Raw genomic sequence first — 16737 nt, 5'->3', positions numbered from 1 at the left:
CAATGGACGCCATACCCCCCGGCCCCTAGCCCCGTCCTGTCGCGGACGGGCGCAGACGGGCTGGTCTTCGGCTCGTCTTAGGCGCAGGAATAGGCGCCACACTGCGCGTCAACACTGCGCGTTGTGCCGACGAGGTGCTTTATACCCACGAGAACGGGAGAGCTAGAGCGCTAACCGCTCGCCTCCCTGGTTGTTTCTGGCTCAGCCCCGCCTTCCGCGCCTGTGATTGGCTGGAGGGTCGGGCTGGGCGAGCAGGCACAGGACTGTCTGCAGCGGATCGAATCCCTCAGTGCGTGTGAGTAAGTGAAATTTCAATATGAACTCTCATTCGAAATAAAATAATACAAACAGTATATCTCAGTATTTCTCCTATTAAAAGCAGTGTTAAAATCAATAACGGTCTAAAATGTTGCACGAGCTCCTAGAGCGTCAGTTACAGCATAGAAAGAGCTGAATGCTCGCAAATGTCGCCAAGCGGGGTCGGGGAGAGCTGCCACCGTCCCCCCTACCGCAAAGTTGGCCGCCTCCTCGCTGTCTTTATACCCACGAGAACGGGAGAGCTAGAGCGCTAACCGCTCGCCTCCCTGGTTGTTTCTGGCTCAGCCCCGCCTTCCGCGCCTGTGAAGCCTATTATGTGTCAAACGTTGGTCATCTTTCTACTTATGCTGGGTGTATACAGTTTCATTAATTAATGAGCCTGCTTCAAACAAAAACAATACCTCATCATAATTCTTCTTCATATTTCCACCCTCGGCAAACAATAGTAATAATAACAAATACTAATAAAGAATGTAAAATGAATAGGTCATTAAAATAATTTTAAAAGCAGGACCTATTTTTTCTTTGTGTTATTTTGTATTTTTTATACAGTGAAAGCAGCCAAATGTACAACAATTGGCTACTGGAGGGGGCGTGGCCAGCAAGATGGCTGACTAGCCGCACTTTCCGAGAGCTCCGCCAGCTCGTTATTAATCCTCCATGAATCCCGCTTTCTTCCGGCCATCCATCCCGCAAGTTGAACTATGGATCAATAACAACTCGGGGTAGGGGCCCTGGAAACCATACGTGGTGCTCCTTCAGAAATCGGCCTCGGGTGGGTCCGCTGTGATGCGCGCATAATAGGCTCAATGCGGTGCGGACTCAACAGGTGCCACACGTTTCCTATCCTTAACCGCATGCGTGCGGGCGGAATTCCGCTCGTACGCTGAGATTTTTTAAAGCGCATTTTACGTGACAAGCTGGGCTCGTCATCAGCGTGCGAGGAGGCTACGCCATGACGAGCCCAGCTCGTCATCAGCGTGGAAGGGGTTAAAAATCATTTGACACTGTTCACTGGCCCTTCTTGGAACAAACACTATTGAAATTCAGCTTTGGCCCCAAATTCAGGAACTGGGTAGCTGTGCTTTACTGAAACCCAGCTGCAATGTGAAAGGATTAATTGGAAATCTACCTCCAAATTTCCGATAGGCAGAGGGACAAGACAGGGCTGCCCCCTATCCCCACTACTGTTTGCCCTCACGCTGGAGTCTCTAGCATGTAAGGTGAGGCAGCATCCCAGAGTTGGGGGGTTCCGCATTACAGAGAACAATGGAGTGGCAGAAAAGCTGTTGCTATATGCAGAAGACATGCTCCTATATATTACATACCCTATGCGTACAATTCCGGTGCTATTTCAGACACTGGGGGAATACAGGGCCCAATCAGGGTATAGAATAAACTGGGACAAGCCAGTGCTCTATAACCCCCAGGAAACACGGAAGACGCGGCCACTCCAGTGAGGGCTAAGGGAGCAACAGACGGCTTTAAGAACCTCTGGATATTTGTAACATCACAGACAGAGCTCTGCTTCAGTGATAATGTAGAAAGGGTGTTGTCAGCTTATCAGGCTGACGTAGGTAGGTGGAGTGGCCTGCCCCATTCCTTGATAGGGCGAGAAAGCAAAAGACACACAAGTGAAGGACCGAATGCAGAACAAATCAAAATATTCACCCCCCCAGTCAAGATATCTGGGTTAAATCCATCATTCATTTGCTCACCATGCCACGACCCTTTAGACCTGGCCATATGCAAATCAGTCTTGACCCTGTGCCTCATGGGAACAGTCCAGCCAGAACTGCCTAGCCAGGTCCTCCCTGGACCAGAAACAAGCATCTCAGGACCTGTTTCGGGGTTATACCCCTCATCAGCCAGGATAGCTTGAATCCAGTGGCACAGTAAGCCCGGGACACACGTCTGGGCATACCTGGCGCACTTAGGGCGAGGAAGCAAAAGACACACAATTGATGGACGGAATGCAGAACAAATCAAAACACTCACCCCAAGTCAAGAGATCTGGATTAAATCCATCAATTGTTGTTTTTACCTTTCCTTGATAGGACGGACAGCTCTCTTCAAAATGATCACACTCCCCAAACAACTACACATGCTCCAGAATACATACTATGCGGTACCACAGACAGTATTCACCAGGGTGAATGAGGACTTGCAGGACACCTGAGAATATCGCTCAAAACAATACAACGCACTCGATATAACAGCGGGCTTGAATTTCCAGACATATAGGGATACTCCTGGGTGGCACACTTAATGAACATTAATAATTGGATCTATGCCCGCAGGATCACCAGACATTCAGACTTAGCGTACTTTGCTTGAACGTAGAACAAACGTACACTATCGGTGTGGTGGGAAGAGGTCTCAGGCGTTACTGCCAGTCACACTGGCTTCACTGACAGCTTGGGATAAAGTCACGAAGATACTGAGGTGGGCGCACAAGATTACAAGGGAAATACCCGTCTGGAAAAGGACATGGCTACGACAGCTCACAAAACTGCAGGAATTTGGGAAATAATCGGTATTTCCAAGGTGGGAGATATCCTTGAGGTGGGGGACCTTAAGTCCGTCTCCTCGCTACAGAGGGAATATGAACTACACCAGGCCCAATTCCAAAAGTACGCCCAGCCCAGAGATGCATGGCGGCTGAGGGGCTGGTGGGGGAGTATACCTGAATGTGCCCCCCCTCGAGTGCAGTATCAAGATGGGTATACTAGAAAGGGTTGCAGTTTCTGCCACATATCGGACAATTCATAATATGCCAGATACACTGGGCACGCTGAGAGAATGGTGACAGAGAGATGTGGGCGAACTGGAGGATATAGAGTGGGAGAGGGCACTGATGCACCCCCGTCATGTCGTCATTAGGTCCTGTCTACCCTTGATACTGTTAAAAAAAATTCATAGGGTCTATTATGAATGCCGTAGGCTGCATACATTGAGGAGAGCATCTACCCCAGACTGCTTGTGATGCGCAGATGCCGTGGGTTCTTTTATGCACACCCTCTGAAAATGGCGACCGGCTGGCTGCCAGGCCTCCAAGCCCTACCTCGGGGTTGCCCACAGGTTTAGGATTTCATGAGTTGTGACCACCTTGGTCACAGGTGCCACAAGGGGAGTATGTCGCTTTACTATGCATCCGATAGATTGCATGCCATTACAATGCGGTCGTTACAACAACTGCATTGTTACATCGCAAAGCATTACATTGAAAGTCGTTACAACGACTTGCTGTAAGGGACGCGCTGGACTTAGGAATAGTATTATTTATTATTCCTACTCGAGGTTTGTGCAACAGAAGGGAAGGTGTTGAATTGTAAATCCAACACCTTGTGCCCCGTATCGCAAGTCATTGTAACAACTTGCGATGTAATGGTTCGCGTTGTTACAACGCGGTCATTGTAATCCCCCAAGGGGGAACGGTGCATCAAGTGGTTCTCTGGTTTTGGTTTAATTAACATGTAATTCATCTCTATCATGATGTCATAGTCAGTATTTTAGAATTATTTGCTGTACATATATTTATTGGGTTTCGATTCCTGCCACCGAAATGAGATGTAAGTATGAGCGAGTGAATGCTCCATGTAGCCTTTTGCGTCAAAATATTTTTAGTCTTACTAAGTATATTGAATACTTTTACCAATGTCTTGACTTACGATTCATGCAGTAAAATCAAGCTACATCTTACTTGGAATACCAACGAAGTTGTCCTTGATCTGATCTGTCTTGCAAACCTTATGATCGGGTTTGGGTACAATAATGTTGCAGGCGTGAGGGATCAAAGGAACTAATAAAGGTCCAAGTAGGCAAGAAACACAGTGGCCATTTTACTGTGGTGAAGGCATCCAGCTGTGCCTAGATTTTCATTTGAAATTCATCCAATGCTTGTATTGTAGACATTATAGATAGGATCAGGGGTGCAAGGGGAGAGGTATTGCCTCACTTAGTAAGTTAACATTTAGAATTAAGGGGAAGACATGGGTGTGATCAGTTTTTAAAACGATGTCAATTTATTACAAAAGTGTTATTTTAAGAATCTATATTTTGAGAAAACACGAAAAATAAATATAAAATGTGTAATTTGTAAATCAGAAATTTCAAACCAACATGTTTAGTAATCTTTCCAGGAACTGTTGACTTATAATGCAGTTTAGATAAGTTCATGAATTACACTATCTTTAAAATATCACTTTATCTGCACTACAATATATATAGCTGAAAGAATAACAAACCCCACCAAGGTATGTGCAATAGCAATGTCAACCTGTAACAAATGTACAAGCTTCATGAAGTATCAAGTTTAATTTCCTAAAACCAATTGCTGAAGGCAACGATTGCTGGTATTGTTCATCTAATGTTACCTGGATATAATTTGAATACGTAATGTTCTTTATTACAGATGAAATGGCAATAAAAATATATTTAAAAAACAACATATTTAGTAATCTTCTTTAAAGATTCTTCAGTTTTGCATGGAATCCATATTTTCTCCAATGTATGCATCGTGAAATAATCAGGGAAGCCCAAGGAAAGAGGCTTTTCTTGGCTATTTAAATATATAGGGTTAACTGTGAGATCATCACCTTTCTAGTTTCCATTTGCCTTCGGCATGTGGAAGTGGAGGATCTAATTTGCTTCGAAAACTATGAATCTATGTATTTATATGGATATCTATAAAGAAATCTATGAAGTGATTAACTATTTAAAGCCCACGAAAGCCCCAGCATCAGGTGGCATAATTGCAAGGCAAGGTTTTACCAGTAATAGACCTTTTAATACTTACTGTAGAGAATAAAGAGTTGAAAAAAAATTTAAAGCACCATTAATTATCAACCAAAAATATTCTCATCCGCAAAAATCATAATCAAATCACAACAAATGCATCTGATGCGCCTCTCCAGAGACTCCATGTTAAGACAACTCAATTTGGCAAAGAACTTTTAGTTCAACTTTCAATTCTACGTTTGCAGTTCACTAGTAGGTCTGCTTTGTTAGGGTTGATGGTATTAGTTTCTGTAGATGTCTGACAGCTATTGGCGTGTAAAGCCTCTAAACTAATATGAAAATAACAATCTAAGAAGATTCAAATTGGAAAAACTCCAAAAGAGACATATCGTGTCCAAGTTGCTGGTATGCTGCTTGCTTTCATAGATTATACAATACTTCTAAATAACATGAAATATTTAACACAATACAAAAGATTTCAAAATGGCAGGTACAATTATTTACTTCAAACTGTAGGTAGCTCATAGCCAAACAATAATATAGCAGTTAATAATAAATTGGATGATTAGAAAAAACAATCTTGTAAAATAAAAGAGATTACAATCATATTCTCTCAATACGCTTAGTCTCTTTTCTAGATGACAAAAATAATCCATATTATGTGATAGCTAAATACAGTAAAATTGCTTCATCGCTTGACTATTCTGTACTGGGTAGGTAACATTATTTGACAAATATGTTTCAGTCAAGCGTACCATATAAGGTTGGAAATATTGTAAAATTTCATTATCTTCAGGGCTTTGGCTTTCCTTCTAATCCTAAAGGCTTCCATATGTGCCTACAACAAGGGTCATAGGATCATGCAAATAGAAAATCAGGATCCTCTTACATCAAAACGCCATCAGTCATAAAGACAAGGTTCTACCCTTATTTTGTTTGGAAGTGAAAGACCCTAACCTGAATTTGATGTATAATTTTCTAAGGTAAGAGGGGTGGACCCATTCCTTACCAGCAAGAATGGTCTGAGTTTCAATGCCATGGCTCATGTACTGTTCGTCTTGTATTTCGAGTGGCCAATTTCAACAGAATCCTAACATTGTTCCGTAACCGTAGTGGTTCTATTTATTTTGAGTTCCTCAACAAGGGTGGACTTCAATGTCTCACTATAGCTCAAGAAGTCTTTCACTCCTTCTTAAAAAAAAAATCCCTCAGGTTAGACTATGTTCTGACTCATGTAAGTTCAGGCTTAATGGCAGATTTATGAACAGTGCTTTAACAACTAATTCAACATCTAGCGGAATAATTAGTGGTGTGGCAGAACCAAAACAAGTAATTATCAGTTGAGGTGAATTGGGATATAGAAGATGCTCTCCAAATTCAAGTCCCAGAGAGAGCATCTGATTCAGACCTAGTCTAATTGAGATTACTCAACTCACTCTGATGTTAGAGTAGCAGATGACGTGAACATTTTTTGCTGAACCACAATTTATTTCCGCTTCCAGTACCTGAGCACATAAGGTTGACACCATTTTGCCTATCTTGTCCTTTATGGAAAATCCCTACCTTTTCTCCCAGACAAAGTCATTCACTATCACTTCAGCCCCTCTCAGCAGTCCTCTTGGGTTCTTCCCCGAGAGAACTGGTCCTTATCTGTGAGAAGGAGAAAAGCCAGAAGAGCATTTTCCAAAAAGAGTTCGATACCGTGGAACCCTCAACCTCCTCCCTCTGCTGAGCCGAGGACGGTGAACATTGTAGAGTTACGCAGGTCTCTCTTCTCTATGATTTGTGTAGTGACCTTCCCAGCAGCAAATGGCTTTTTGAAATTATCTTGTGCTTAAAAAATGGGCAACTATAATCAAACAGACCAGCAGTCAGTGAACAAGAGAGATATCGCACAAGACACACACACAAATAACTGAAATAACATAACTTACAAAGATAAGTAGATGAAACGCTTTGGAATATGATTCAGAGCACTTTTAAATGATCAGCGACTAAGATATTTGGACTTTGTCTGTCTACTTTAGGATTCCAACAGTAATAGTAATATGACCTTTTTAATATTTCTGTTCCATGACCCATAAAAACACAACAGAGGATTTCTGGCCTGAGACTCAATGGATAAACTGCTCATGTATGTCTGTTGTATGTCTTTTGGTAAGTCTGCCCTTTGGAACGGACTGCACGTGAACTCCTAGTATTAAACATTTAGCTATGGCTGTTTCATTACTCACAGAAGATCTTCTTTGAGTAATTCACCTCGAGGGCTCACAATAGAAGATTTGTGCAAGAGTTTACTCTGAAGCTCACATAAGTACCACGTTTAGATTGATTTGCTGAAAAACTATTTGAATCACAAATACCTTTACTTTGGGCATATTCAGTTTCAGGACTTACAAAATAGGGCACAAGGACACATCTACTCTTGAAGTCTGAAAATATACAGTGGGCGTTGTAAGCTTCCAGGATAAGATCCATGAGTAGAACAACTGATGGACAGCTGTGCTGTCCATTTATTTTACATCCGCCTGCACTGGGATGTGCAGAATATGACTCGTGAAAATCTTTCTTGGGACACTCAAAACTATTTGGGTTCCATGGATGAGCACTTGGTTATTTCTGCTCAAGGATTTTAAAGTAAGACTTCTGGATGTAACTACTCTCAGACTCATAGAGTAAGACAGATGGTAGGTTTAATCTCAGAATCAATAATGTATGCACATCTTTTAATGAACTCCAAGAATACCCATATCATCTATATGTGTGTACTTGCCTGCCCTTGCATACCTTGAGTGGCAGACGCGAGCAGATGGAGGAGTAATGTAACAAAATGATTTGGTTCCAAGGTGATGTGCAAATTTGTTCTAGTGGTACTAGGAAGAGAAATACAGCATGTCCCGGCTCTAGGAAAGCCAAAGTGGGAAATCTGCAAGAGTATTTGCTGCCGGTCAAATGACTTAGAGAGATACAAGGGCTGTGAAGTGTGTCTTCATTTGTAATCTCACATTGCTAGAAATAGTAAGTAAGCATGTACAAGTCACGGTCACTCTGGCCAGGTGGACACAAAAGAAGGGGTGTGCAGCATGTCTAACAAAAACAACTCCCTCAATTAAGTATGAGGTGTATGTATAGCAGAGATATAAAGATTGCGGGTCTCTGCATAAGTCTGTGCTTGCGCATAGCTTTCTCAAAAATGAGGCATGAGTTGTGAGGGGAGGAGGAGGCGTTTAAGCATCACTGAGCAGTAGGAACAGTGCACATAACATATAAAGAGGGGCTAAGGTTCAGCAGGCTAAGGGGGAGGAAGAGGTATGAGCTTTTCCTTTGGAGGTGCTTTCAAAATGCCAGTGTGTTTTCTTCGGATTGTAGGATACGGTAGCAGTGCACCATCTACCGCATCCTAGGTCTTAAAGAAGGGTCTACTTACGGTGCCGGGTCTGGTGAAGTCGATGCTGTGAGCCACGCTTTGTCTCATTTGGTTGCTGAAGAGACGGACGCAGACGCTTTGCAGGTACTCTGGTGTGATCTTCAAAAAAAACAAAAAAACAAGATCCGTTACACAGTTCCTTAAACAAAATCACGGAGAACGAGAATGGATTACACTGTTAATTAACAATAGTGGAAGCGGGTAATTCCCAGCTAGAAGATAACTACATTCATGGGCGAGCTGAGCTTTGTGGAAACCGATGCTATGGCCTATGTATGACTTCGCCGAGTAGAAATGCTTCACTCTTTATATCTGCATTTTTCGCCAATCACAGTTATGCCCAAAAGCCACACAGTATGGAAAGACAGCATAAAATATGCTGTGCCCATAGACGACAAGCGCTGGGTACGTTTAAGACCTCTGCGATCCCCTGTGTACAAGAGGAGGTCTACAAGCTCAAGAACTAAAGACAATACTTGCCAAAGCCTTTATTATAGAAAGTCATAGCACTTAATTCTGCATAATACTGCTGTATAATATGGAAGAGAGGATGCCAATCCTGCAGCTGTACATTCATTCATCCACTCACCCACCCAAACATAATTTGGTTATTTTCCCATTTACTTCCTATCCCTGATTTCCAACCTCCATTACAGAAAGATCATGCAAAGTCAGACATACATATTACTCCAAACAATAACCAAACATATCTGTGTGAACCACTTCCTTCATGTGCTTGTCACTAGCTATGGGAACAATTCAACACTCCTCAAACCTTTTCTATCAGATGGAAATATTTTACTACTCAAGTGCAAAACAATGATTGTTTGTATCAAATAAATGTAGAACTGTCAACAGGGTCAACATGCAGGGGTACCTCAGTCAGTTACAATTAAGCAAATAGGGCCTGGTGTACCAAAAGATTTTGGTATCACAAACCTTGCGATTCGCAAAATAACAGGGTTTGTGGCAGACAAATTAAGTTCTTAATGTACCAAAATCCGCTAGCGACTCCTTCCACATCACTATTAGAAGGGGGCATGAAATGGGAGTACGGTCTAATTGTAAATGGCAATGAAATGTAATAATGGCTTGCAACCCCACCTCAAAGTAGGCGATAACACATTGGCAAAGGGAAACCTATGCCCTTTTAATAGCTTCTGCTTTGGGAATTTTGTTATCCTTAAACGGAACAGTTAGTCAATAGGATAAATATAGACTTGAATCAGTACTATATTGCGAGTGTCCAGTCAGACATTCAATTTAATAAATCAAAAATGTCAAAGAACACAAATACGAACACATCAACATAGTGAGACACAATCCTGCATCCTACACGAACACATGACAAGTACATTTAAGACAGAAACATATCCGGCAAGACAGGTTAGCTTGTGGAATATTGAACACAATTTCTGACAAGCTTAGAAAAACAGTAATTGCACTTCTTTTATCATATTCAATTAATGTGCATACTGTTTACATTAGTCGACGACGTTTCGATCCTTTTACAACAATAATAGGATCATCATCAGGACAGTTAGTTAACATTTTTTTAAAGTAACATCAGTTCCTTTAAGGAAGACAGGCTGCTTTAAAAAGAAAGATCCTGATTGCAGCTGCAACGGAAGGCTGTAGATAGCGGAAGGGCCACCATCCCTGCATTCATAGCCCATCACAGGAATTCATAATAGTGATCGGCCTCAGTAATATTCATTAGGCAGGCTGTTCTTAGACCCCCGCTACTGGACATTCAGCATTGTGACATTAGTACATAGGTCGCATTGCAAACCGATAGACAAGTCAGAAGTAGACGGTGGCAAATTTGCACCAACTGTTTAAACCTTCCATTTAGAAGATCAGGCTCATAATCAACAACTGCTGATACAAGACCTCAATGTGAATGCCTGACCACCGGCCGCAGCCTGACTTCACATTAAAGTCTTCAAGTGGTCCTCCTTGTGTCAGCATCTGCTTCTCATCCCACTGGTACCGGATACCAGCACCAGAACTACAGACAGCATCTCTCAGGAGCCTTCATTAGTGGCCGGACATACTTTCAGACTGTTGGCCATCTTTTGAGGCTGTTATCCACTGATTTTGAAACCACAGGAGTTTGAAAATTAAAATATAATGGACATGTTGTGCTGAAACTGTCACTACCAGTCAGTTGTTGGCTGTTTCGTCGCTGGAAGTGACTTTATAACTATTACAATTTTTTTTCTAATGAGCCATTTAAAACACATATTTGAGGCAATCCTTATGGGCTCCATGATCCCCACAACCCCACTGCCTTACTCCAAGCAGACCCTGCCACGCTGCCTTGCTCCACGCAGACCCCCCAACATCCTGCCTTGCTCCAAGCAGACCCCAACCATCCTGGTTTGCTTCACACAGACTCTCACCATATCCTGCACTACGTCCGCCTCAGTTCCATGTCCATCATGCTCAATGTACACTCCTGTTCTGTGTGCGTTGTGGCTAGGATTGCAATCCGCCTACATGGCTTGTGCACAGGACTACTGATTGGACTTCTGCCACTTGCATCGTGTCCACAGCCCCAACCTCTAGTGGTGCCAATGGGGGTCAAAGAAGGCTAACCTATACCCCAGGTCGCTTTATTGTTCCTGTAGCACCCTCTCCATGTCCGGTAACCTTGGGAGATAACTGTGTGGATTTTATAAAGGAAATACAAGCATTCCATAAGCAAAAGGAGACACTCCAGTCCAGAGGAGTCAAATAGTGTGACTGTATTTTTGTGAATGAATGGTGGCATTTCAAGTGTAAAATGTGTCACTACTCATGTTGCTGACCTCGCCTGCAACGGACCTGGGTTCAATACGCGGCACAAAAAGGACAGGTTCACATGGCATGCGCTGCTGCTGCCTCTGACACCAGTCATTACCAACCACGGGGACAGCCCAACATACCTGAACCAGAGGCAGTCAGTATGTAGTCGTAACAACGGTTCAAGAAGCAGTTTGCTTAAATATACAATATCTACACATAAGTCAAGCAAAACAATTTAACAACAATATAACAAAGGAAAAGAAATAGAGAAAAAAAAGGGAAAAGAAAACGAAAACCCATATGCAGAAAAACAATGTCTGGAAATTTACAGCTAGATTCATCATTGAAAAATGCGCTCGCAAAGGGCCAGATTCTGAGAATCTGACCCTTTGCGAGCGCAATTTTTGCATTTGGGATTCATCATCCCAAATGCAGGAATTGCTTTTAAGGAATCTTTATTTGAGATTCCTTAAATGCAATTCATTAACCATTTTTATTTGCGTAAATAGCGAAAACTTAGAAAAATGCACTTTAGTGCATTTTTCTTAGTGGTATGTTACACACACACATGTCCTTTGGACATGTGTATACGCAACATCAGGCTACATTTCCATTTCAGGGGTGCTACAGGGTGTCCTTTGGACACCCTTGGCACCCTTGAAATCGCATCCTTATTTGCGATTAGCAAATTGGGGAGTCATTCCTTATTTGCGATTAGCAATTTGCTAATCGCAAATAAGGAAGCTGTAGGAATCGCAATAAAAATTGCGATTGTTACATGAATCCCGTTTTGAGAGTCTGTAATAGCGATTCCTTAATAATCACTATTACAGACTCGCAAAAGGGGACTTTGATGAATCTAGGGGATAGTTCACAAATATATTACTGATTATAAAACAGTTAAGACAATAACGCTCAAGACAAAGGTAAGGGGAGGACAGTGGCAGTGGCAGTGTCTCCCGACCCCGCTTGGTGCCAGGTAACGATTTACAGAGCGGAGCACTCTGAACAGCTAGCGGAAGAATCTGTGTCACTGATAAATTGATCTAATAATTATAAAGTCACTTGCGCCGCTTTTAATTTGCCCATATACTTTAAACATCTTCACGCTGTGTTGTATTAGAATTGATCGCTAATTTTAATATATTCACTGACAGTGTACTTACGATCACCCCGAACTGTAAGGGGCTTAGGGGCCCAGTCCTTGTCTTGCTTGGTGTTCCAGCCTACCCGCCCTGGTCCGACTCGGTATCCAATACCGTTGAGCGGAGGGCGGGGTAGACAAGAGCAAGACACACGCCCAGCAACCCCGAGACAGCCGAGCGGTTAGCGCTCTAGCAGCACTCCTCACAGGGCTATTTAGCCACTCGTCGGTCAAAGCGCGCAGCGGTTGCGCGCAGAGGGGCGCCATTGACGGCGCCAAAGACAAGCCAAAGACCTGCCCGCCTGCGCCCGTCCGCGACAGGACGTGGCCTGGGGCCATGGGGGCTGTTACAACTGACGTACGAATATTCGCTCCTAGGAGGATAACCTATACTCCTCAGGTACTGCTGGGACTTAACTCAGAGCCATTACAGGGCTGAAGATGTGGGGAATACCCTGAGGTAGAGGGGTCATTTTCTTGCCTTCATTGCCACGCTCAGTTTACCACACATATGAGGGACAATAACAACATTGGATGTCCTAAACCAATCAATCATGAGATCAATATTTTTGCTGGAAACAATCATACTCCCTCGGGGAGGAAAAACATCCTTTGTAATATTAGGTCACGCTCCAAACACACCGCGGAGGTGTGGGACCTAATCTCTTCTAAGCAACCCGATTTGTGTTACCTCACGGAAACGTGGTTAAAACCACACTCTACCCCTGCCATAACCCTGGGAATTCCAGATAACTATAAAATAGTTAGGTTGGACCGCCCCACTAAAACAGGTGGTGGGATTGCTATTGTGCATAAACAAGAAATCAATATTTCGGTTTTAGAAGAATTAAGCACTCCAGAAATCGAACTATTAGTCTTCAAAATAACTCTGTCCCCCAAAGAAAGTCAAAAGGGTGCCCTAGTATATCGTCCTCCTGGACCATGCACTAATTTTGTCAACATGCTGATTGAGCTACTGGCCCCACATGTCAACAATGATAGCGACTTCATATTAGTAGGGGACTTTAATGTACATAGCGATAGGTTGGATTGCAGCGAGGCGCAATCCCTATTAACCGACCTATCCTCATTAGGACTACTAAAACGTAACTGTGGGCCCACACACCGGGCAGGTCATACCCTGGACCTAATCCTATCTAACTTCTCATCAGTCTCCTGTCCACCTGCAACACAGGTTAATTAGACTGATCATTTTATTGTTGAATTTATTATTCCCTACTCCAAGCCCACCCCCTCACGCCCGATCCTACTACCGTGTACGTAGACAGCGGCACAAAGTTACCGATACCACCTTCAAAGAAAAGTTTAACTCCCCCTTCTTTTTCCCTAAGGAAAATATTGGAACTACTCTAAAAAAATTTGAAAGAGCAACTAAGGAAGCTATAGATAAGATTGCCCCAGTGAAACAGTTCAGACCCAGACCGGCTAACAAACAAGAAATCTGGTTTTCCGACCACCTTAGGACACTACAACTAACCGCCAGGAAACTAGAAAAGAGGTGGAGAACCTCCCACTTGATAGAGGATAAGAATAAATATTGGGATTCACTATCTATCTACCATAAAGCTATTCGTATAGCACGTAAAACTCATATTGCATCACAAATCACAGCTGCAGGGAACTCTCCAATGGTCCTGTACCAAATTGTACAAACATTTGTCAAGCCAGTAGCATGCAAATCCTCTGCGTTAGCTTCCCAATATCTATGTGATGAAATCTCCTGCTTCTTCACCAATAAAATAGATTAAATCTATGATAAAATAGTCTGCGCTAATAAGGCAATCACCACAGACACGGCGTTCCCTCAGGTGGACACCGAATTGAAGCAGGATACATATTCATTAGATACCTTCTGGTTAAAGAGCTTCTTATCCGATCGCTCCCAGAGAGTCACCATGGATGCGTATCGTTCAGCGGAGGTAGAGATTTCTAAAGGGGTGCCACAGGGCTCCTGTTTAAGCCCAACCCTTTTCAACATCTATGTGGCACCCCTGGCAAGAGTGATGCGCATGTATGGATTCGTCCCAGTATCATATGCTGATGATACGCAGCTCCTCTTCCCTTTCAAGACTCTCTCCGCTGATGTAAGGAGCTCTTTCTCATCAGGCATGAAGGCAGTGGCACACTGGATGTCTTCCAATTGCCTTCAGTGCAACGTCAGTAAAACTGAGGTAATGCTGTTTGGAGAAGCCAAAATACTATGGACCCCAGATTGGTGGCCACACGACCTGGGAATAGCTCCCAGTCCCAAACAGGTCGTGAAGAATTTAGGGATCCGACTGGATCAGGATCTGTCACTCAAACAGAATGTTAATTATATTTCAGGAATATGCTTCCATACCATTAGCCTGTTACGCAAAGTCTTCCCCCTACTACCTGATACTTTTCGAAGAACTCTGGTTCAGGCATTGGTCTTAAGTCGGATCGACTACTGTAATGGCCTGTTGCTTTCTGCCAACGAAGGCGTATTGGCCAAGCTTCAGGTCATTCAGAACACGGCAGCACGTCTGGTCCTCAATGTCCCCCGAGAACTGCATCTAAGTCCCTCCTTGAGCAACTGCACTGGCTCTCAATCCGGCAGAGAACTAAATTTAAAATATGTTGTCTGATCCATAAATGTCTAAATGGACATGGGCCCGTCTACCTTGAAAACAAATTTGTTCCCTATATCCCAACTTGATCGCTTAGGTCCAGCAACAATCTTCTTTTAGTGGTCCCCCGTGCTAAAAAAGCCAGACATGGGAGCAAAGCACTATCAATCACAGGACCCACATTATGGAACAAACTCCCTCTGTCTCTGAGACAGTGTAAAGAACATCTTACATTCAGGAGACACCTAAAAACTATACTGTTCAGAAATGAGATCTAGCCTCTATTCTTTCACACCTCTGTTTTAACCGGCTCCGAAAGCACAGAGATACTCCACCTGGAGTCGATTCCAGAGATATACAAACCAGTAAATAAATAAATAAAAATGCTGGTATACAAACAGTACATATTACAAACCAGACAAGTGGCAAAAGATAAAATACACGTTACAGTAAAGGAACAACATGTACAAGATTAATGTGTCCTCCGTTAATTTTTGGCCACATAAGCGTCGACGGCGTAGTGATATGTACTGTTTGTATACCAGCATTTTGGTCATGAGCGTTATTGTCTTAACTGTTTTATAATCTGTAATAAATGTGTGATATATTTTTCCAGAAAAAGTTTTTCTGCACATGGGTTTTCGTTTTCTTTTCCCTTTTTTTCTCTATTTCTTTTCCTTTGTTATATTGTTGTTTAATAGTTTTGCTTGATTTATGTGCAGATATTGTATATTTAGGCAAACTGCTTCTTGAACCATTGTTAGGCCTCTGACACCAGGCTCTCTTTCTCACTTCACTATTCCACACAGCTGAGCTGATCTGACCTGCTCTAGCTCAACACCACCAATGTGCACCGCAGTGACCATCGAGTGCTAACAACTGCCTTCACCCTTCAGGTTACGCAGTATACGACCCCGAGCATGGAGGCAACATCCACGTGCGCAACAACGCTCGCATCTTTCATAGTGAAATGTACAGTAAACATTTTTTGATGAACCAGTACACACTACAGCACATTTTCTTTCTTCATTCCAAACCCAGTATTTTTCACTGAGAAGGGAGCATGATGCTCATTGTGCACTGTGTGTTCTTCATATGTAACAGTTGGGAACGTGTCACCTTCACATATAGCGCATAGGTCTGTGGTGTCATCATTCGAGCAGTGGTCTTGCATATCCCCACCCCCTGCCGCCTCGAGCCTCATCTCTGAGCCATGCAGTCCCTCGTTTGGCACTTGCACATTTTACCTTCCTGGGTTAGCAGATGAGAGGTAAAAGAAGGCATGAGACACGACCATCATGCATGCAGGAATACATAGATGGACCGTGACCAATGCTTAATCCAGAAAACAATTCAATTTCACAATGTGTGTTGTATCTGATTCAACAACACTGGTATCCAATACTCATATATCGCTAAATCCATGCACTAAATACCTCTTTATGCATGTTTGTTTAAAAAAAACTAAACGGAGCACACAGACTAAAATAATTACTTTAGCCCAATTCAATTCAAAACATATATACACATTTATTTTGAATATACACGTACTTATTTACAATGAACATAGGTTGCGCGCAGAAGGGGAAAGGGGGGATAGTAAAGTGGTGGTGGTGAGTAGTGGAAAGTGTAAATCATAGAGTAAAGGGAGAACACTTAAATATTTTGGTTACACTGGCAACTCAAGACCAGACAAAGTAGACCTG

The 16737-nt window shown here is 42.9% G+C and overlaps 1 protein-coding gene across 1 annotated transcript in view; it reads right to left on the bottom strand.

Annotated features, from left to right (window-relative positions):
• Positions 1–16737, bottom strand: part of ARMC9 (armadillo repeat containing 9) — a 442743-nt gene that overhangs the window by 365763 nt on the left and 60243 nt on the right. Inside the window, exon 9 of the mRNA XM_078667778.1 lies at positions 8486–8584. Within this exon, the coding sequence (XP_078523904.1) occupies positions 8486–8584 (99 nt within the window). The remainder of the gene's footprint in view (positions 1–8485; positions 8585–16737) is intronic.

Source organism: Lissotriton helveticus, chromosome 11 (genome assembly GCF_964261635.1).
Source record: "Lissotriton helveticus chromosome 11, aLisHel1.1, whole genome shotgun sequence".
NCBI classification, from domain to species: domain Eukaryota; kingdom Metazoa; phylum Chordata; class Amphibia; order Caudata; family Salamandridae; genus Lissotriton; species Lissotriton helveticus.
This window is presented reverse-complemented; position numbering and strand designations above follow the sequence as displayed.